At 31.1% G+C, this 23,306-nt stretch overlaps 1 protein-coding gene and 1 long non-coding RNA gene across 2 annotated transcripts in view; both read left to right on the top strand.

Moving 5' to 3' along the window:
• LOC134722751 (fibrinogen-like protein A) overlaps nucleotides 1-5,065 on the top strand; it is a 52,880-nt gene extending 47,815 nt beyond the window's left edge. Inside the window, exons 3-7 of the mRNA XM_063586376.1 lie at nucleotides 1,865-1,961; nucleotides 2,518-2,682; nucleotides 3,334-3,507; nucleotides 4,380-4,592; nucleotides 4,929-5,065. Of these exons, the coding sequence (XP_063442446.1) occupies nucleotides 1,865-1,961; nucleotides 2,518-2,682; nucleotides 3,334-3,507; nucleotides 4,380-4,592; nucleotides 4,929-5,065 (786 nt within the window). The remainder of the gene's footprint in view (nucleotides 1-1,864; nucleotides 1,962-2,517; nucleotides 2,683-3,333; nucleotides 3,508-4,379; nucleotides 4,593-4,928) is intronic.
• Nucleotides 5,066-5,581: 516 nt separating this feature from the next.
• On the top strand, nucleotides 5,582-9,543 carry LOC134723468 (uncharacterized). Its single transcript, XR_010108081.1, has 4 exons — nucleotides 5,582-5,668; nucleotides 7,091-7,187; nucleotides 7,971-8,135; nucleotides 9,309-9,543. It is a non-coding gene; the product is annotated as an uncharacterized LOC134723468 (long non-coding RNA).
• The last annotated feature ends 13,763 nt before the right edge of the window (nucleotides 9,544-23,306 follow it).

Genomic DNA, 23,306 nt, shown 5'->3' on the forward strand with positions numbered 1-23,306 from the left:
TTGTTATTTATTTATTATTGTCATTTTGTTTATTTTCTTTGGTTACATTTTCTGACATCAGACTCGGACTTCTCTTGAATTGAATTTTACATGTACGTATTGTTATGCGTTTACTTTTCTACATTGGCTAGAGGTATAGGGGAGGGTTGAGATCTCATAAACATGTTTAACCCCGCCGCATTTTTGCGCCTGTCCCAAGTCAGGAGCCTCTGGTTTTTGTTAGACTTGTATTATTTTAATTTTAGTTTCTTGTGTACAATTTGGAAATTAGTGTGGCGTTCATTATCACTGAACAGGTATATATTTGTTTTGGGGGCCAGCTGAAGGACACCTCCAGGTGCGGGAATTTCTCGTTACATTGAAGACTGTTGTTTTTTCTATGGTCGGGTTGTTGTCTCTTTGATACATTTCCCATTTCCATTCTCAATTTTAACTATAAAAACATGGTATAAAACAGCTAGGCTAGCATATAAAAGAAATACATAAGCAGGGTCGCAGTCATGGTAATGTTTAGGATAAATGTTTTAACTGACTTTGATAGTTTTTATAGTTCTAGCAGTTTTAGTTAATAATTATAGAGATTTGTTTCATTTTCATCTTTATGTACAAGCATGTTAAACCACGAAAGTTCGTTGTTACTACTAATTTAAAAGTTAAACAAGGGGATTTCGAAATAGTAATATATAACAACATGGCGGGGAGAAAAGGGATTTTGCCATTCATATCATGGAGGAAAAACCCCAGGTTGTTTATATTTTGTTTGTCAATAAATGTACAACAATATGCGTTTTATTGTCTTAGTAAAACACAAAAAACTTGAATGTAATTTTATACAGATACTTTAATATGTTGATAGACATCCTTTTTCTAATATGTGTCTTTTAATTAGATATATGGATTTAAGGTGGTACCTAACACTACAGGGAGATAACTCTGTAAAATCAGCTTAACGTTTTAATTACGTTGTGTCGTAAAGGGAATATTAAGCTTCACAGGATCAAAATTGGTGTTTGTTTGTATATTTTTGTTAAAGGGTCAAAGTAAAGACTTTGTTAAAATTAAACGAGCCAAATTTATTTTTGTGTTGGGTACCACCTTAAAGACTGAGCTTGTATATCATAACATAAACGGTACCAATTAATACGATGTAAATACTTGCAGAATTAAGATAATCCTTACATACTTCTTTTTCTTCTTATTTCATCCATCAGACTGCTGTCTCATGTAAATGGTATACACTATCTTATCTATTTTCTACAGCAATAAGAGATTGTATACGTAGCGACCTTCCAAAAGACTATCGAAATGGAATCTACAAAATTCAACCAACCAACTTGAGTTCAGAAGGATTTAATGTTTATTGTCAAATGGTAGTCGACGATGGAGGTTGGACGGTAAGCTTGCAAATAGAAAGGGCTATTGAAGTTACGATGAAACAAACAAAATTTCAATTTCATTAGATCGAGTCATTGAACACAGGTGGAAATTTATGTTGTGGAAAAGGATGACAAAAGTCAGCACTTATATAATTAATTTTGAAGACGAGAATAATGTATTTAAAAAATTACATGGGCATTCAACATTTGTAGCAAATCATGTTTAGGTTTAAAAGTTTTCATTTATTATATCGATCTGTTAATATTTCGATGAAAATACTATTTTTGAACTAACAAAAACCCAATTTTTTGTCTTCCATTTTTAAATCAATGGTTTAAATGGGAAATATCACTGTAAAATGTAGACCAATTGAAGTGCAATTATCTACCTGGGTACAGTTTGTCATTTTTTTTTATAATGAAAATTGAAAATAAATTGCCTTGTAGCGTGTCTTTTGTTGACTAGTATATCTTAACACAATCCTCAGGTTATACAGAGAAGAGAGAGTGGTGATCTTGATTTCTATCTTGGATGGGCAGAATACAAAACAGGATTTGGAGAACTTAATCGAGAATTTTGGTTGGGTACGTATGTTTTTGCTTAACAGCTTTTATAAATGCTCATCGCGTATGCTATCATCGTGACAAATCAGTGGTGGTTTTGATTGGCTTGCAAAAAAATACCTTTATCCTATCTGACACACCTTTATTGTATACTTGCATTTTATTTAAATGAAAATCTGAATCAAACACATCTTTCAACAGTCCATGAATTTAATCAAAAGTGTTTAACAGTTCTCACTGGTACTTTGATGTTAATTAAATCAAGACAATATCCACGTTCTCATGTTTTTTATGTAGTTTGTTGCAAAATAAAAGGAATAAAAGTGCTTTTTTTTGGTCGCTAATAAGCAAATATACCACTGTAGTTGTTACCAGAGGTGATGACCGTTTTTAGACTGAAACACAGAAATGTTTGGGAACTTTGTTTGCGTTCACATAGGTTTGAATAGATAAATGCAACAACAGTTTTCATTTAAATATTGAAAAACATGTATTTTATTCCACTAGATAAGTTTTGTGTGTTTGCTCTTATCACCAGATTCATATACTAGACAGGAATATTAAAATTTAATTGCAGGTAACGACAAGATTAACATTTTGACATCACAAGGGAGATATGAGTTGAGAATAGACCTCGATGACTTTGACAACAATCAAGCTTATGCTAATTACCAACATTTCTACATAGGCAATGAAACGTCAAAGTACAAAATAAATGTCTACGGCTATAGTGGGAATGCGGGTAGGTACAATAAGCGTATATTTTACAGGTAAGGAGAGATCTCTAGTTGAAAATAATTCTGAAACACCTTTACTCATTTGTGAATTAAGCAATCTAAAGATAATGAATCCAACATTTTCTTTTTTACTTTCAACCTATATGAACATTATATTGTTGTTAGTTCTATATTTCAAGTAATCAAATAAAACCAAACCCCAAAGCGTAATTCTTTTTTCTCATTCAACCGCATCTATAAATTTAAAATTCCAGAGATTGAGATTATCAGTGTTAGATATTTAAAAAAAAAACATTTTTTTCTTCATTGAAATGAGAATTATATGTATGAATGAAAAGTTAATAATTAAAAAAGATCGTAAAGTAATTTTTGCAAACAGATTTTAAGAAAACAGTTTTGTGTACTCTTCCACACTTAGTAACAAACGTCATCAATATGTGTTAACATTTGTTTATCAGTTTGAGAACTGTTTACAGTAATTAAATAGAACTGAGAAACAAAATCGTAATTCAAGATTCACGTTGTAGACTTTAAAATTAATGCCATCGAGATTTCGGAAAATCTAATGAGTTTTATTTGTTTGTCGTCCGGAAAAGTCTACACGAGGATCTTTACGGTTTCTACATTAATGATTTTTCAGACTTTTCTCCATACAGGTGACAGTCTTGACTACAGTAACCGGGGAAGGTTTACAACTCTAGACAGGGACAATGATGATGCTAAAGATAACTGCGCTCGACGCCATCCTGGTGCATGGTGGTACACGAATTGCATGCGTTCTAATCTACATGGTCATTACTATATCAAGACTCCAATTGGAAATTGGAATGGTATAATTTGGGATACATGGAAAGGCTATCAATATTCACTAAAGGCAACTTCTATGATGATTCGTCGAGTATAGATATATTCGATATTTACAATAAAACAAGTTGTTCAACAGCACATTTATTTAGTAATAATTAAAATAAATATTATGCATTCGATTATTAATCAGTCTGGCTTGGATACTAAAATATGACTGATTGTTAATCTAGTTAATTTATGTCATGCTATAACATTTTATTTGTATATGACCAACACACAAATAACCTCATAATGTGGGTGTAAAAATGACATGGTGTTTGATACACCATAATTTGTTAAATTTAAATAACATTTCCATAAAAAGAATGTTAGGATGTACTCATGTCAGATAAAGGAGTTTGTGTAAGTTGTTCTGAATTTGTTTACTATGATACAAGGTGAAGTATTTTACCCATAACAATATTTTTTCTTTCCACACAAGACTTCAGTAGTTCATAAAAGGTCATTTATCACAATATTGGCAGATTCTATTCCTTGGATATTAGAAAAATTAGGAAAACGCAAATATAGGATACACTAATAGAAATTGGAAGACCCTTTTAATTTTCAAATGTAAGAAAGCCATTTTTTTTTGTTACAAAATCAATTCACAAGAATACATCACATTTTCAAAGTTGTTATATATTGATTGTCACATGATACTACAAGTAACAACAGATTTGCGTTTCATGATATATAAAATAACCTGCTTCAATATCATTTACTTCGACAAAAACAACACATTGCCACAGATGAAAAATTGTCATGAAAATGCTAGTCAGATATATGGTTTTTCTCAAAGTTGCTTCAATATGTTTTGGAAACCTAAATGAAACATATATTGCTCCATTGATAGATGACCTACAAAGAGCACCATTAGTAGCTTTGATAAACACCAGTGATATTCGTCAAAATGTATTGAAATCTTTCGAAAAACAACTAAATGAAAAAGTGGATACTTTAGTTAAACAGAAATTACAGAATATTCATCATCGCATTCAGAAATTGGAAGAAAAATGGAAATCATTTGAGAAAGACATTTCCACAGGAAATAAAAAAAGAAAACTAGGTAAAAAAATTAAACCTCTTGAACTAATTTCTGTTAATATGATAATATTTTCAATCAAAACACATTATGATTCATTTGGTGATAATTTTCATGTTATTTTTACAGACAGAATTTAGTAATAAACCATTACACATCTGTAGTTAATGAATATGTGCATAAAGTACCTTTTTGGGACTGATCTATAAGATGTGTCTTTACGTTTTAACTAGTATATAGGAATTGGTCCCGCCAAAAAGTTAAAAACGAAAATAGGCCAAAATTCAAAAAAAGAAGGTCAAAATCGAACTCCTAAGGTCAAGTTTTGTTTAAAAAACTGTTGTTCCTTTTTCCTTAAAGTTCAAATGTTAATGTCCAAACGTAAACTGGTAAACTGCTACACCAAACAGAAAATTGTCTCTATAACCGAAACATCAGAATCATCATGGAATCCTCCCAGCAATGCTACTCCGTTCAATGCAAATATACAAACTTAAAGCGAAATATGCCTGTATCAAGTTAGAAATATGACAGTTGTTATTCATTCGTTTGATGTGTTTGAGGTTTTCATTTTGCCGTTCGATTAGAGACTTTCTGTTCATCGGAGTTCCGTACCTTTCGTTATTTTACTTTTTCCTTATACTAATAACACATGTTCAGGGATATTTTTCAAATTAAAAACTTTGCTTTAGTTTGTAATTATCAAATTCTTTGTTTCGTCTATCTTGATTAGGATTGCATGTGAATACTACTACAACAGACACATTAATCTTGTCGACGCAACTGCTCTCGCTAACTTTGGCGCACATGTGTTTTCAGTTATCTTGGCTAAAGAAATTGCTACAACTATGTCTTGTCATAACTTGTGACTATGTTTTGGCATATTCCCAAAAAATATACGATATTAAATTTAGATAAACTACTGTTGCTTATTTGTGTAAAAAGTAAAACGTTATTCGTGTTATGTTTATGTTTCAGTGATTAGAGATTGCGGCGATCTTCCAAAGGATGTTCGGAGTGGTATTTACAGGATCAAACCAGACAAAGCAAAAGCGTTTAATGTTTATTGTGAGATGACAATTGACTCTGGCCGTTGGACAGTATGTATTTTTAGTATAATCCCTACATCTCCACAAGTGTTAATGCCTCTTCTTTTAATGCCTTTAGACTTTCGTTTCTGGTCTAGGTTGAAAAAGACATGACTTGCGTATGCTTGTATTAACAGAGGTAGCGTCAAAAGTCAAATGCTTGTCTGGTCTGCTTTTCCTATGTATCAATTAGGTGCCCAAAACTTCAGAAATATAATTCGGGAACAAATGGTTGCCATTCAAAGCGGTACATATATATAGTTAGATGTCAGCAAATCAAATAAAAAAGACTATGAAGAACATTGGCAAATTGATGATTTTTGTCGGTTTTAATTTGCATGTAATGATCATCAGAAATAAACTTCGTCTAAATTAATATGAAACATTTCAATAAAAAACGGAGAAAGATACAAAAGGAACAGTCAATCTCATAAATAGAAAATAAACTGACAAAGCCATGGCTACAAATGACAAACAGACAAATTATAGTACACAAGAAACAACATTGGAAAACTAAAGACTGAGCAACACGAACCCCACCAAACACTGGGGGTGATCTCAGGGGATCTGGAAGGGTAAGCAGATCCTCCGCATGTTGCACCCAACTTGTTGTTCATGTTATTACGAACCCGGTAAATAGTCTATTTCGTTATGTCCAATTCACCAAAAAAGGAAAGGGGATTGTAGTTATGACGTAAAACATATCCAATATCGTCTGTGAAAGGGTTCCTCCATAACTGTCAACCAACTAGTGATGGCGTCCGTATAATTTACGAAGGGATGATTTCAACTTCACTATTTGAAACTCTTGGTTTAATAGCTTCCTTGTGAGTAGCAACCCTTTATCAATTAAATCATGATGTCAAATACAACCGAGGGCATTTCGTATGAATTGAGATATATTCTGCGTATTGCTACATAGAAATGGAAAGTTCACTATTCGGAAGCTGAAATCATCTCGTTTGTCGTAAAGTTTTGTTTTCCAACCGACAAATGACAACATCAGATTCCTGACCTAAGATAGTTGCAAACAAATGCAACGGGTTCACAGTTTTAATAGGTACAAATTTTCAACTTTATCTGAAACCATAGTGTAACATCACAACATAGAAAAACTCACTATAAAATATCTTTTGAAATGGCTAAACTCAACCAAAAGACATAGCAACACAAGTGAATACACCCCACTGAACGAATACGTTTGATGTATGACACAATATGAATACGAAATCAATAAAATAAGGAGTAGAAAAAATAAAGGCAACTGTAACAGTAGTATACCGCTATGAGATGTTTAACAATTTTGAGAAAAAAACCACAAAAAGTCTAAACTAAAAGCCAGCAAATAGAAAAATGTGAACAGGTAGTCTTTAATCTTATAACCATGAATTATACTCATGATTAGCGGTTGTGTATATCTTTCACTCTTGACAGGTTATACAGAGAAGAAAGAATGGTGATCTTGATTTCTATCTGGGATGGGCAAAATACAAAACAGGATTTGGTCAACTTAATCGAGAATTTTGGATGGGTACGTATGTTTTGGTAAACATTTTTATCAAAGCTCAGCGTATGATATACTCATGACAAATCAGTAGAGATTGTGTTTGGCTGGCAAACAAATATTTAGTTTTATTTGATGTCATTCATTTTTCAGACGAGTTATGTTATCGAACACACCTTTTATGTTTATTTGTATTAATAGTAAACACCGGTTGAACCTTAAAGAGGATTGCTTTCCGAATCTAAGACACAAAAGTAATGTTTCAACAGTCCTTGGAATAGCATTGAGGATCCTTAATTCCAATGATACCTTCGGGGACGAGACCTCCATCAGCAGTGGCATCGACCTATTTGTGTAAATAGTTATCAAAGTTACCAGGAGTATACTTTAGAACGCCAGACGCGCGTTTTGTCTACATAAGACTCATCAGTGACGCTCATAACAAAATAGTTATAATACCAAACAAGAACATAGTTGAAGAGCATTGAGGATCCTCAATTCCAAAAAGTTTTCCAACAAATTTAGTACACTAGACCCAGTTTTAAAAGAAATTTTGCAGATCCTCAATCTTTAACAATATTAATTCTGAACTGTCTTGGTAATACCTTCCTAATTCAATACAGGTTTGCTTTCCAACATACGGAAGTCCTCAATATCTTGTAAACTACCTATATCTCTAAAACTAAACTGTATGTTCTTATCGTGTTACCATACATATTTTTATTTGCTATGGAATAAGTTTCTATTGTGTTAGCTCTTATATTGGTTTAGATAAATATACCATAAGAGATAATCAAACTTTAATTTCAGGTAACGACAAGATTCACACCTTGACATCACAAGGGAGATATGAATTGAGAATAGACCTCTAAGACTTTGACAACAATCAAGCTTATGCTAAATACCAACATTTCTACATAGGCAATGAAACGTCAAATTACAAGATCAGTGTTAACGGTTACAGTGGTACTGCTGGTAGGTACTTATTTTTTTTATTATAAAAAAGGATAGCTACAAAAAAGCTAAATTTTAACACTTTGGTCGTGACATATGTCTTGCAATGATTGCCTAATACTTGTATTAAAGACAATTATGAAAACGTGTTTTAGTAAACTTGGAAATAACTCATTTATTAATGGGTTTTACTGATCATGTAGTGACAATTATTCAAAAAATATTGAGGACGATGATCAAATTCTATAATTAAATCTGAAAGAGTTACCAAATTTTGGGTCAAATATCATTGCCATGAATATTTGTGCCTACAATTCAAAATCGCTATTTGCTGAATACATTAGCTACTTACTCACCATACATATCTTTTGTTCATGTGCAGCTCGAATACATGCATGACCCTACTTCAAAATCCAGTCATCAAACCTTAATAAAAAAGGCAACAGTAGTATACCGTTGTTCAAAACTCATAAATCCATGGACAAAAACAAAAATCGGGGTAACAAACTAAAACCGAGGGAAACGCATTAAATATAAGAAGAGAACTACGACATAACACTAAAATGTAACACACAGAAACGGACCTACATGTAACATCAGACAAAATCCCACGAGAAATAAAACTGACCCTACCTCAAAACCAGTCACCAAACCTTAATAAAACTGATCCTACCTCAAAAACCAGTCACCAAACCTAGAGAAAACTGATCCTATCTCAAAAACCAGTCACCAAACCTTAATAAAACGGACCCTACCTCAAAAACCAGTCACAGTCACCAAACCTTAAGAAAACAGACCCTACCCCAAAAACCAGTCACCAAACCTTAAGAAAACGGACCGTACCTCAAAAACCAGAAAATTCGCTTTTAGAGAGAATATTCGACTTTGTGTCCCTTTCTTAGCCAAAATTATCGAAACACAAAGTGAAAATGAAAGACGCCACTGACTAACTTCTAGACGAGTGGGCTATGTTTAACTATAAATGTGTTGTAGTTATTTCTCTTTAATTTCAAATGATTGCCCAAGGTAACTTTTCAGTCTACTCATTCGACAATGTCGACAAAAACTAAAAAATCCACACGATGACTTTTTATGGTTTCTAACTAAAAATGAAAACAACACGTTTCATGCGTACGAAGCACTTTTTCTGATTTTTCAGACATAATGACTTTTCATACTTTTTATTTCGAGCAGGCGACAGTCTCCACTACAGTAACGGTGCAAGCTTTACAATTCTAGACAGGGACAACAATGACTCAATACATAACTGTGCTAGATATCATCTTGGCGCATGGTGGTACAAAAGTTGTATGCGTTCTAATCTCCATGGAGATTATTATATTAAGACTCCAATTGGAACTTGGAATGGTATAATTTGGAATACTCGGAAAGGCTATCAATATTCACTAAAAGCAACATCTATGATGATTCGAAGGCTGTGTTATTAATAAACTCATCATAATTACCACTTTATTATATACTGGTATTCGATGCATAGAATTGATTAGCACGTATTTCCGTTCAGTAATGATTTAATATAGATTTTTTCAAAATCAAATCAATGTGCTTGTGTTTCAGATCATTGGTCCACCAATCATGGTAAACATCTAGTCAATCTGTTCTTGTATTGCAGCAGGCACACGAGTATGGGTATTGTAAATAGGTTTGCAGTACCAATACAATTTGGATTTAATGATTTCAGCGTTGATGCGATAAAACTTTAATAACACATGATCTAACATTAACACCGTGAAATGTTCCGTAAGCTTAAAACAATTGGTAAAAGACAAAAGTCTAAATAGTTATATTATTTATTAGAAAATACAAAGTGAACTTTGTAATCTCGATTTTTGGTCGACAGACTAACAAAATATGACAAATTAATTTATTTTTTTTTATATTTGAAGCTTAAATTTTGTTTGGTAAGCTCTGTGAACATTCAAAGATACCAGCTCAGTGAATAAAATAATGGAAATTTAAAAAAAAATGCAGACAAACATTTATAACTCAGTGTGTTTCAATAATACAAGTTATTAAGCAAAAATTGATAATACCTCGAAAAGAGGAGCACACATGACATCAAATTAAAATACATATGCATTATATGAAATCATGGTTAATACCAATTATTAAAAAAAAACACCAACACAAACGAAACATCTTAGATTTTATGTCGCAAACAGATGCACCCAGATTTTGATTGATGCCTAGTACCACGCTTTCTGTTTGTAAGTAAAAACTCTTTTCAGGTATGTGTTGATGATCTGTTTCAAGACAAAATTTGCTAATCAAACCATTTTTTTTTGAAGTGGTAGAATTATGTGTGCAGGTTTCGACCAGGTCGACCAACTTTTCAATATACACTCATAATCATTAAGAAATCCGTAAGATTACAACCCTCTTGGTTAATGTGATGATCGATTAAAAAGTGATACTGTTATCCAAGTTAAATCATGGAACTGGTTCTTAACTGATAATGAGTTCACCACGGACTTTTCTTTAAATGCAAATCATAGACCTTTCCATTTAAACAAGGACATTACGATCAAACCACATTTATGAGCATTTAAATTTGCAAAACAAAAAGAACCATTTCATACTTCAAACGTCAAAAAGACCTTAAATTAACGGATATGAGTATTTATTCTTCAAAGGTTCTATTTTATGCAAACTTTCAAAAAATGCTAAATATAACCTCATTGTATTATCCTGTTATTGATATTGCGATATACTAGTAAGCCAAGGCTTTACTCAAATAAGTCTTTTAGTTTAAATGTATTTGATAACGATTTTCATAAGTGTTAAACGTATTTTAGAGTTAAGTATTAGATCAAATTATAATTAACATATTTTATGAGTTTATGAGTTTTGAACAGCGGTATACTACTGTTGCCTTTATTTAGAGTTAGGTATTAAATCAAATTAATTATGTCCAAAATCCATGCATGATATGGTCATTTTAGGTCAAATGTAAATTCCAATGAATGTATGCTGACATAGTGACATCACACAAATCTTTTCGTATCAAAGTGTCCAGATAATGCAAACCTGTATACATATAAATAGAATTAGGATAATTTTTAAGGCTTGAATTAGTTATAATTTTTGGCAATATCAATGGGTTTTATCATCCATCCGACTTTCAGACTTCATAAAATTTTTGAATAGTATACATTATTGTATATGATATCAAACTATCAAACCGACATATAGCAAAATGGTGAATTCCTATGACATACAAACAGTTTCTGTGTCTGTAGATTCTATTATTTGACTCATGAATAAAAACAACACTATTTTAGATTTGGCGAATTTTGTCATGGCTTTAATTTTTCAACGAAATCATAACAACAATTAGATTTTCAAAAGGCTAAAGAATAAATAATTCAATGACAATATAATTAATGTTTTTCATTAATTCAGTAAAGTGCAACCAGTACTGAAGAGGTGACAACTGGGCTTCCAGCACCACAATACGATAAATTCCGCCATACACATTGCTTGTAATGTTCAGCTTTGTTAGATCACAGCATCATCCATCAAATGTCAACATGTTTAAAAGCCATGACGATTGGTAAAGACTGCATACAAAATCTGTAATTATAAATCATAACGACAGCAAACAAATATTTAATTGGGCTAGGGTGTGGTGGGTTTTTGTCCTTGCACCCGTCAACAGTTTGTTAAAGAATGAAATAACATTACCGAAAGAACTGGTTTTATATTAAAAATTCCCGCCTATAAATGCACGAGATAATTGCGTATCGCTTATGAACAGAAAAAATTGTATTATACAACCGGTTTTAGTGCCGCTTGCAACAATCAAAACATAAAAAGGGAGACAAATCCAAGTCTTATCAATTCAGTAAATAAATTTAATTCATATTGATTAAATTTCATTATTGTAAAGGGTCAAATGGAGGCTGACTCCAGGTATGTTATTTTCGCGCTACAATAAAGACCCTTGTGTGAAATATTTCTGTTTCAGTCGCATATCGTTGTGATAAACTATAGCTAGAACTTGAATGAGTATAAAAAAACGATCTCCAAGGTAAATGACAAAAAAGTGACAAAATTAAAAGTTATCAAACATCAAAACGAGTGAAAAACTACTGCAACAAGTGAATCAAATCCTTGGGTATATGTGACAAAAGTACTTCATTACAGTCAACCAAATCATAATGTTGTCTGTACAATTGTGCAGTGGGATTATTATAAGAATCATTTTGAAATCAGATGTATACCTGTAAACATGGTAAAGTGTAGCTAATGGTAAGGAAAAACTAAATAATTAAGATATTATGTTTTAATGACAGTTTTGATACTCGGTCATCTTGGTGATAAACGATAGAATTTCCTGATACAAAACCTTGAATTTTTCGAAAAACTAAGGATTTTCTTGTCCCAGGAATATATTACCTTAGCCGTATTTGGCACAACTTTTTGGAATTTTGGATCCTCTATGTTCTCCACCTTTTTATTTGTTTGGCTTTATAACTATTTTGATATGAGCGTCACTGATGAGCCTTATGAAGACGAAACGCGCGTCTGGCGTACTCAATTATAATCCTGGTACTTTTGATAACTATTCACACCACTGGTGTGATTCCCTCGTGGACTTTTCGTTCCCGAGGGAATCACCAGTCTAGTAGTCAGCACTTTGGTGTAGACATGAATATCAATTGTGTGGTCATTTTTATAAATTTCCTGATACAAAACTTTGAATTTTTCGAAAAACTAAGGATTTTCTTGTCCCAGGAATAGATTACCTTAGCCGTATAGCTATTTTGATATGAACGTCACTGATGAGTCTTTTGAAGACGAAACGCGCGTATGGCGTACTAAATTATAATTCAGGTACTTTTGATAACTATTTACATATTTGGGTGATCTTAATTCAGTTTTTGAGAATAACGTTATGCGACTTAAGAAAATAAATTATTATTTTTTTATTGTTTATAATATAAAACACTTCGGTAAATGTGGTCTCCGTAACTGCAGTTATGTATATCCAAAGATGGCGGACGATGTTTCTGGTCAATATTTCTTCGGTCAATTCTGTTTTAATTCTGTATTATTCCTCGGAATTTCGCGTCTTATTTAAACTATAACTAATAGCTTTAAAACTGAAAAACAAAGCTTCTTTTCATAGTTCAACTGCTAAATGGAGAAACATCATTTTGAAAAACGTTGTTATAGCAACATAAGAAAAAATCTACTGTTTAAGACGTGTTCACACTCTTCAACTTCGTACTCTTTTTGGCCTTTTGAACATTTTTTTTATTCGAGCGTCATTGAAGAGTCTCTATAAGACGAAACGTGCGTCTGGCGTAAATATAAAATTATAATCTTGGTAAATTTGATAACTATTTAATCCTGGTATCTATGATGAGTTTATTTTCACACTTAATCCCTTGGATGTCGAATGTGTAACTACAGATAGCTTAGTCTTAGATGCATGAATTTTTTTATTAGTTTTTATTGGCTTTGAACTAGCTCTCAGTAGCTGCGATTACTCTCAAATCTGTGTTTCGTGTCTGTTTATTTTTGGGATGTATAAATACCCTCCGACGTTCACTTTGTTTGTGATTTTTTTTTATTTTTCATTTCACGGTATTCTCCTTTTAAACTGATTTTTCAGTCAGCTCTTATGCTGTAATGTTTCACCATTGTCCCAGGTAAACTAACATGTTTAACATCGCCATATTCATACGGACGCCCCATTTTGAATATGGTTTAAAGATAGGAACACTTCGGGATACCATTTTTTCAATCCCGAGTCAATCTTGGGGGTTTTGAAATGTAATGTTTAGGTACTTGTTGTAAATTATCTTATGTAGGTGATATTGTGCTTTTTTGGGGTGGCTTAGTATTCATACATACATGTACCGCTTCTTACGGTCCTACGGTCATTTTGTACTCTTGCCTTCAAATTTGGCTTATGAACTTTATCTTTAACGTGTTTCAATGCCATTTTGTGTTTCTTCTATTGGAATTGTTTAAAGTACTGTTTTATAGTGATTTAGATTCTAAAATTATGTTGACTGATATACAGTCCCCCAAATTTTGATATTTTGACCAATCATGTTTGTTTGCTTTGCTAAGGCTACAAAATATCTGTCCTAATAGCTCATTATCCATGCTGCTGAATGTATAGAAATATAGAACTGGAAGCCTGATCAAAATTTTCATATAATAATTTTTAGACTTTGAAGAACAATTTTTAATAATTGTTTTTTACCTTTTTAATAACTGGAGACATTTATTTCATTTCAAACATGATTGAATTGTTAATACTGGTTCTCTGTAACTATTTAAACTCTTACATAGGGAGTGTGGCACGCTTTGTCATGGATTTTCTTTAAACTTTACACATTTACTAGTCTTGGTGAAACAAACAAACAAATGCTTAATTTTGGTTGCTAAGCACATCGGTTGCCATAGCAACCAATACCCAGTTTTACCTATTCTGAATATCTATGAATTTAAGCTTAAAAAGGCTATTTTCAACATAATTTGTCATAATAAATGACTAAGAGAAAGAATATGTTTTTATGATTTTATTAAATATATGCATTTTATTAATGTAATTTAATAACTGATATTTTCAAATTCATTTTCAATTATAATCACATACACCCCCCTTTTTAAGTGGTTTGCATTAGGTAAAAATACCCTTTGGAGGTCATTTTTGAATGCTCATAATAATTTTTTGCGGACACCTGAGTTAAAATCAACCATGAATTCATAAAAATCATAGTCTTATCTTATCAACAATGCGGAAAAGTCATGGGGAAGTATGTCTCATTTTTTTGTTACCATGGAAACAAAATGCTCAGTTTTCATTTTTTCAGAATTATTTTTTTTTTTAATTTTGAAAAAAAATGTTTCAAAACCTTTTTCTGCATTCAGAAAAACTAAATAGATGAAAAATGTGTAAAAATTATTTTAATCATTAAAATTTTAAACATAATCATATATAATGGTATTATAGTTTTAACTGTGTTGCTATGGAAACAATTTTATAATGATACACAAGTTTAAAACAATTTTGAAAAAGTTTCAGTTAGTTTCTTAAATTTGCACAAAAGTAGAAAAACTAAAACACTTATTAAATTTCACTGTATACACACATGTGTATATATACATCATTTTGCTAGTAAAGCATATCAATAATGGTTTTAACACTTGAAGGAAACAAATACAATTTTGCTAATCTGAATAAAAGGATCATGAAAAATATACAAGAAAAACTAGAAAGAAAAAAGAAAATCATTCAAAAAATTATATGTTTAATTCTGCAATATTATCCATTGAATGTAGTGCCATTGAAACAACCTGTCCATTTGCAAAAATACTGATCAGTGCTATTTTTTACAAATTCGTTTAATGATCTTCCATTCATATAATAAAATGCTTGAAAATAGACTAAATCTTCATACAAAAAAGCTCTTCTGTGTCAAAGAATGATGGGTTTTACAAGTCGTTCCATCACCTGTTATTCAACTGCTTTAGTGAAGATTAAAGATCATAGTGTCACTTGGTGTTGACAGTTTGGAATTATAACAACTCTTTTTATACATAATATTAAGATATAATAAGAAATTAACAGTTCAAGAAAGGCCAAGCTTAGAATTGTTTGTGTGAGACATAGAAATAAATACAAATGAAATATTCAATATCGTTGAGGGTGGGGATGAGTAAGATTTTGTAAAATTGAAAAGATCGATTAGTTGCTGTTTGCTTTATGTCCAGTGTCAAATACAGTCTACTGACCAAAAAATAATTAAAGTCAATAATTTGATACAATTCAACACAATAAATAATAGAACCAACCCATAAAAGAATTAATAAAAGGGTTCTTTAGCAAACTAAGGGCGTAAAATGCAAAGGCGGCTATGGTCACATATACATCCGACACATTTCTTGTTTGACGTACTGGTAGGGGAGAATTTTTCGTTTCCAAAAAGTTCCATTTCCCAACGAAAAACTGCGGAAAATCTGTCAGTGAGTGACTGCATGCGGGTCTTACAACGAGCAACAGGGGGAATATATACACTTTTCATATACGGGGTCCCACTGACTGCCTTAAGAAATTGCCTGCTACATTCATTCTTAGTGATTCCATATGTAATCAACCAAATGTTTCCAATGAAAGGAGGAGCGGGTCCTCTGGGCTCTCTGGATCCGCCTATGGTAGCACTATAATAACATTAGAAATAGGCATTGAATTATTGAAATTGGAGAAAATAACAATTATCTTCATTGATTTTTAACAGCAAATTAAAAAAATATTGACTATTTGATAACTCTTTACACAGAGTAACTTGAAAAGAATTTTATACTTGTACATATACTTTGATTTTTACTAAAAGCCCATTACAGAAAGATATTTCTCAAAAAAGGTATAAAAAAAAAAGGATTTTACTTTGAAACAGGAGTCAATGTTACAAATGTGTTAATGACATAAAATACATGATACTTTTTGTCAGCAACTTTTTGTCTGTGACAATTTGTCTGCGACTTGTTGTCTGTGACTTTCTGTCCTACATACTGACCATTAATATGACCAGGGAAAAGGACTTTATACCTATTTATATGTATTAGGCTATGCATCAAATTTATGGAAACGCTTAGATTGAACCATTAATTTTATAAAATAAGAAAATATAAAATGCTTGACAAACATATATGCAAATGATAAATGTATTGACATTCGGGAACATTTAATTAAAACTAAGACAAGTTTCTGTCAACCCTCAAGTAAAGTCCGCGAATATGTTTACTGATATTTTATGATGTTTTTCATTAAATTGATAAAATATCATGCATGCAAGGGCTCGGGTATACCGCAAGTAGTCCACAAAACTACCAAAATTTCCTGCACAAGGCTCGGCCATGTCTTAAGTATATGTACGTGGAAAACGTTATTTAATGTATGCAATAAAATTAACGTTACCAATTTTCTTGCACCAGATGCGCATTTCGACAATACATGTCTCTTCAGTGATGCTCGTGGTCAAAATATTTGAAATCCAAAGCTTTAATAAAAGCTGAAGAGCTATAATCCAAAAGGTTCAAAAAGTATAGCCAAATCCGTGAAAGGAATCAGAGCTTTGTATGAGGAGATACATTCCTTAATTTATAATAATTTCTAGTATTTTGTAACAGCAAATTTTAATAACACAAACATCCATATTTTCATGCCAGTCCTGAAGTACTGGCTACTGGGCTGGTGATACCCTCGGGGACTACAACTTACATGTATTTTTTGGCCTACTTCAATCACACCTTTTGTGTGTTACTTTATATTTGTGATCAAACGTGTCAAATTATAACCGGTTATATACAACATAAGTTACAACACAGTTAAATACAATATACTACTCAATACCATACAAAGTTTTGATACTCCGGTGCTCTTCAAATTACTCTAAACTGTTTAAAAATGGAATTATAAAAAAATGTTCTTATAGATTTTAAGCAAATCCTTTAAGATATAAATACATATTTAGGTAGTACCAGAAGTCCAATACTAATGGACTTTTGGTAGTACAACTATCAAGACACAGTCAAGGTTGGTCAGGTCAAGTTTTTACCCCAAAACAAATATTTTTCCTATATTTATAAATTTCATCGGTCAGGTCATTGACAAGTTAGAAAAGGTCACGTTTTCTGAATTGTTCTGATTTTTTTAATATTTTTTGCTCTACTTTTTCATTATAATTTAAATATTAAATGATCAAATTTTATCATATTTTAAATTTAAAATAAATCCGTTAATAAATTAAAAAAGTTATAAGTCTTTTCATTTTTTCAGGTTTAAAACAGTTTTCTATATTTGTTTCTTATATTTATGCTTTGAATATGGGACTATTATACTGAGTTAGTATCAAAGTTCCTGATTGAATGGTCTAAATTTATAACAATTCGAATGTGACATACATCCTTTGAGAAATAAAAAAGTTATTAGCGTTTTAGTTCTAGTCCGGTCATTAGCGTCACCAATCAAAGGCAGATAATTCGTATTATGAGGAATATTGATCAATGATCACTTTTTAGAAATTAATTTCGCATGTTTCTAGGTAGAATACCCATAACTTTTTTTGATTTTTGAGTAAAATAAGACTGAAATTAATTACTTTTGTGTTTCATTGTAGTAGATGTAGCTGCATAATTTCACAACACTACACCAAATATTGCATTTTTCTCAAAAATCTCAACTTTCTCTGCCGTTACCATGGTAACCAACCAATATATATATCGGTTGGCATTATTTTTCTGACTAGTCTAATAGGATCTACAAATCAGCCAACTTTTAGAAAGATCGGTGACTATGTGTGCCGACAAAGTTTAAGTGGTTACAGAGAATGAGTATTAAGAAATAAAATCAGTTACGGATATCAAGTTTTCCAGTTACGTAATATCATTGACAATTTATATACTTCAGTTACCCATATCATCAGGATAGTTTATAGTTGGCTGTTTTCTCCATTTGGCTGTTGAATTAAAAAAAAAACACTTAGTACTTCACTTTCAAATCTAGTTAAAGGCGTTAAAAAAAAGACACGAAATACTGAAGAATAATACATCATTATTACAAAATTGACTAAAGATATATATAGTGACCAAAAACATCGTCCGCTATCTTTGGATATACGTAACTGCAGTTATTGAGATCACATTAACCCCAGTGATATAGTTATGTATGAATGAATGATCGTACGGCTGTGTTTGATCTACCCAGGCAGCTACATAAAAAGCAGCATTGCTGTGAAGATTGTTAGGAAAGAATAAATACCGACGTCACCGTTTTGCTATTTTCGCTTTTGTTTTTTAGAACGACATTACACCCATCAATCCTCCCCCGCATTAATTTAAACCTGGATCGATCATGTTTTTGAAATTTAATCATTAAAATTAATTCGTAAATTGCGATTTTTCAAGGATATATAATATGAGTATTCCCATATACATGATATATATTATATACTAGTAATCGATTTAGGTCTGAACTTGCCTCGGGGAACTTGCAGAAGCTAGCCTGTGTTAGAGAAAGTTTTACATGCGTCAGCGTACTTATTAAAAAACAACAGACTAAACCGTAGTTTGATGTCTTTTGAACTGATGAAGAATAAAGAATGGTAAAAGAAAACGAGGAGTTATATTTAGCACAACATGCCCCTAGCCCGCATCAAAAGCGACTGAAATGTTGTTAAAACTGACGTTCCTTAGGGTAACGGTTATGCACGATGAAATATATGTTTATTGTTTGCGATCATATAATTTAAATTTTTTCATAAATTAGCGCGCGTTTTTGTAGGTAAGCAATTTCGATAAAAAAAGGTTACCGACATATTTCAATCTGTTGTGAAATGTAAGTGATAACAAGGTTTACCGTTATGTTCTTTATCTTATTATACTCAGACAATGAAATAAAACAACACTTCTTGTAATTCTACTGATTTCTTTAATATCAATATGATAATTGTGTCCTAACATTTACTAATTCAAAAATACTATAAATATTGATATCATAGTTTATTGTGGTTTATTCCATATTGGTATTATTTTAGTAGGTTTCTCTATATGAATTGGATTTTGAATAAAAAAAGTATATACACCTGAGGAAGTGTTATTCACCGCGCTAAACGTCACGCGCTTTTACATGCTACGTTATGGTAAAATGTTTCATGTAAAATTTGTTTTGGTATGTGTTTGTCATCAAATATATTTTCTTTCATCGGAATATGGGATAAAAAAAAATACTGTGTTTTGTTTCGGTAAATATGGGCCTCAGTGAATTTCATTTTTTCAAAAGTCAATAAAACCGCAAATTGACCTCATCAAAAGACAGTAATTGTATGAAATTGAATATTACAAATGTATCGACGGGTTCAAAGGAAAAAAATATATTGATATTTTCTTAATTATTTCTTTTAAATGAAAATAACTACACAAATATGATCTAATAAATAGATAAAGTGAGTATGAAGAATTTTCTTCGCGTTTCTACATTCAATTTCCTCATCCTGTATAATATTGAAATCAATCCCAAAGATGTCATACGAAAATTAAAAGACTTATAAAATCAAGTAGATGTAAAGAAGTTTAAAGATAACGACATAATACATGCAAGCGGCGCCCAAGGACGAGCTTTAAGACTTATGAACAAATAAAGGTGAACAAGAATGTGTCCCCAGTATACGGATGGCCCATCCACACTTTCATTCATGATCAGTAGATTATGAAAAAGGGGTAAACACTCTTATTGGGCATTCAAATTAGAAAGATCATATCATAGGGAACATATGTATATTAAAATGACCAAAAGCTTCAACATAAAGCGTACAGACAAGAAAACACAATGCCCACAAATGGGGCATAAAAATAAATCAATCATTTACCAGTTAAACTATATTAAAACAATGAATTTATTCAATCTTGCCATGTTTGTTTTTTTTAATTTAAAAATTTGAGTTATATAAGTAACATTAATATACGCTTCCATTCGTTATATCGACGTTTATATTTAACAGAAAATAATGAATACAAACGACAATCAACAGACAGTTTTTTTAGTGCATTGTTAAATAATAGACTAAATAAACATATGGAATCCAAATATAACCACTCACAGTTTGGATTTCGAGAGAATCATAGAACTTCTGATAGCTTATTTATTCTTAAATCTATTATAAATAAATACCTTCATAAAAATAAAAAGAAAATATATATTTGCTTCATAGACTTTAAAAAAGCCTTTGACTCTCTTTGGCGGCTAGGACTAATGTATAAATTGTGTAAACAAGGAGTTGGTAAACACATCTTTAACATTATTAAAGCACAATTCGATCATACTCTTGGTTCTTTCAAACATAAGAACTCAGAGTCTAAACATTTTATTATAGATAAAGGTGTAAGACAAGGAGATTCTTTAAGCTCCACTTTATTTAATATTTTATTAATGACTTAAGTCAGATATTTGAAAAGCCAAACTCTACCCCTGTAAAACTTATAAATTCAGACATAGGAAGTATTCTATTTGCAGATGACTTAATCATATTATCAGAGAGCGAAAACGGTCTGCAACATAGTTTAAATAATCTCTCTGAGTATTGTGATAAATGGCAATTAACAGTTAATACAAAAAAATCTAAAACCATGATACTACAAAATAACCCAAGTAAAATAAATAAACCCTTTTTGAAATTTAAAGGAAAATACCTTGATAAAGTATATGAATATAAATACCTTGGATGTGTTATAACATCTAATGGCAGTCTAACTAGTTGTAGTTCAGATCTTGCAAAAAAAGCAAGAAAAGTTTTATTTGCTATTAACTCTTACTCATCAGGCTTTGGACAACTTCCTGTGAGAGTGTCTTGCAACCTTTTTGAAACTTTGGTCAAACCTATTTTAACATATAATAGTGAAATATGCTATATGGACACTTATATTCAATTTTATAGAGCTAAACTCCGAGCTAACAAAAACAGCTCAACACCAGATGCTATTCATTTTATTGATAAAACTGTTTTAGAAAAAACCCAGCTACATTTTATGAAACAAGTATTGGGGACAAAAAGAAGCTCAACAAATCTAGCTGTTAGAAATGAGCTAGGACTTTTGCCATTAGAAACTTTAATAAAAACCCAAACTATGATGTACCTATCTAGATTAAATATTGATAATCTAAACCCACTTCTTAATGAAGCCTTTAAATTAACTAAAAGTTTAGATACCAAGGGAACATACTCTTGGTATACTTTTGCAAAAAATGTGTCACAAGATATAAATATTGACATTAAACTTATTGAGGAAACTAAAACTTTAAAACAGACTAAAATGTTAAAACCCCAAATAAAAAAAAAGTTATATCAACTGTTATCAAACTCTTATTGATGATAAAATAAATAACTTAAATGAAAATAATAAAATATATCTTTATAAATTTCTTAAATCTAATATAGATAACCAAATGCAATACTACCTATCACACCCAAGTAAAGAGACAAGAAAAATGTTAACCAAATTTAGAATAAGCGAACATTGTCTCTTCATAGAAACTGGACGATATACCAAAATACCACGAAATGAAAGAAAATGTAAAATATGTAATATCTTAGACGATGAATTTCATTTTTTCTTCAACTGTAAAATAAATAAAAATATAAGAGAAATCTTTCTAAAATATTATATACAAAAATATGTAAATTTTAATACACTTAATTTTACTGATAAACTCGTGATAATACTTAATCCATCAACACCAAATGATGTAAAGGCAGTTGTTTCTTTTATTAAAGAGTCATTAGAACTGAGGAAAGGAGAACAGTAACTGTTTTTATCATATTTCTTATAATATTGTCGAGTTTTCATTATGTTTCATTATGTTTGTTTGTCAATGTATTTGCCACAACCAAAATTGGTTTTTGTATGTTTTGCAAATAAAGATATTTGTTTAATGTTTTGTTACATAACGCCAGTCAGTCATAGTCAACTTTCAAACCGAAAATCTTTGAAATTGATTTACTACCGGTACTCGTGTACATATTTTACCATTTGTCGACCGACAAGGAATCTAAAATTCATGATAATTGCAAACAAATTAGGAGCGCCGCTGAATGAAATTTAAAAGTGTGGCATCAAATTTTTTCCCTTTTTCTTTTTCTGTGCGTTTGAAATCGCTTGCTCATTATTAAACGCTCTCTAACGATATAGTCCATCAGCTAGTTCTCAAAAGCGCGCTAGTTAAGGAGTTTGTGTTACACCCCATAGTACCGCGATTTTTTTGGATAGAATTCAACTTCATTATCTTATTGATAAAATACAAGGTGTTAGACTTAAAAAAAAAGTGTCCAAAAGAGGATTAAAAACGTCCCTTCCAATGGTCCTCTCATTTAGCAATCACGACTAAGTAATTTGTAATTAAATTTTTTAATATAAAGCGATTAAAAAAAAATAAAGTATAGGTTTAAACAACTAAAGAGATACAAAACTTATCATATTAAATGTAACTAGGAAGATTTTTTGTTTAAAATGAAATGTTTTTTACATTACAAACAATCCGATTTTTAGGGTTCAAATTAAGGCATATTTTCCCCTTTCATAAAGAAATTCGTTATACAATTACATGTTTTAGCTAATTAAACTTGAGAATTAATCATTATGCAATGTTTAAATCATTTG

The sequence above is a fragment of the Mytilus trossulus genome, chromosome 6 (genome assembly GCF_036588685.1).
Source record: "Mytilus trossulus isolate FHL-02 chromosome 6, PNRI_Mtr1.1.1.hap1, whole genome shotgun sequence".
In the NCBI taxonomy this organism is placed as follows: domain Eukaryota; kingdom Metazoa; phylum Mollusca; class Bivalvia; order Mytilida; family Mytilidae; genus Mytilus; species Mytilus trossulus.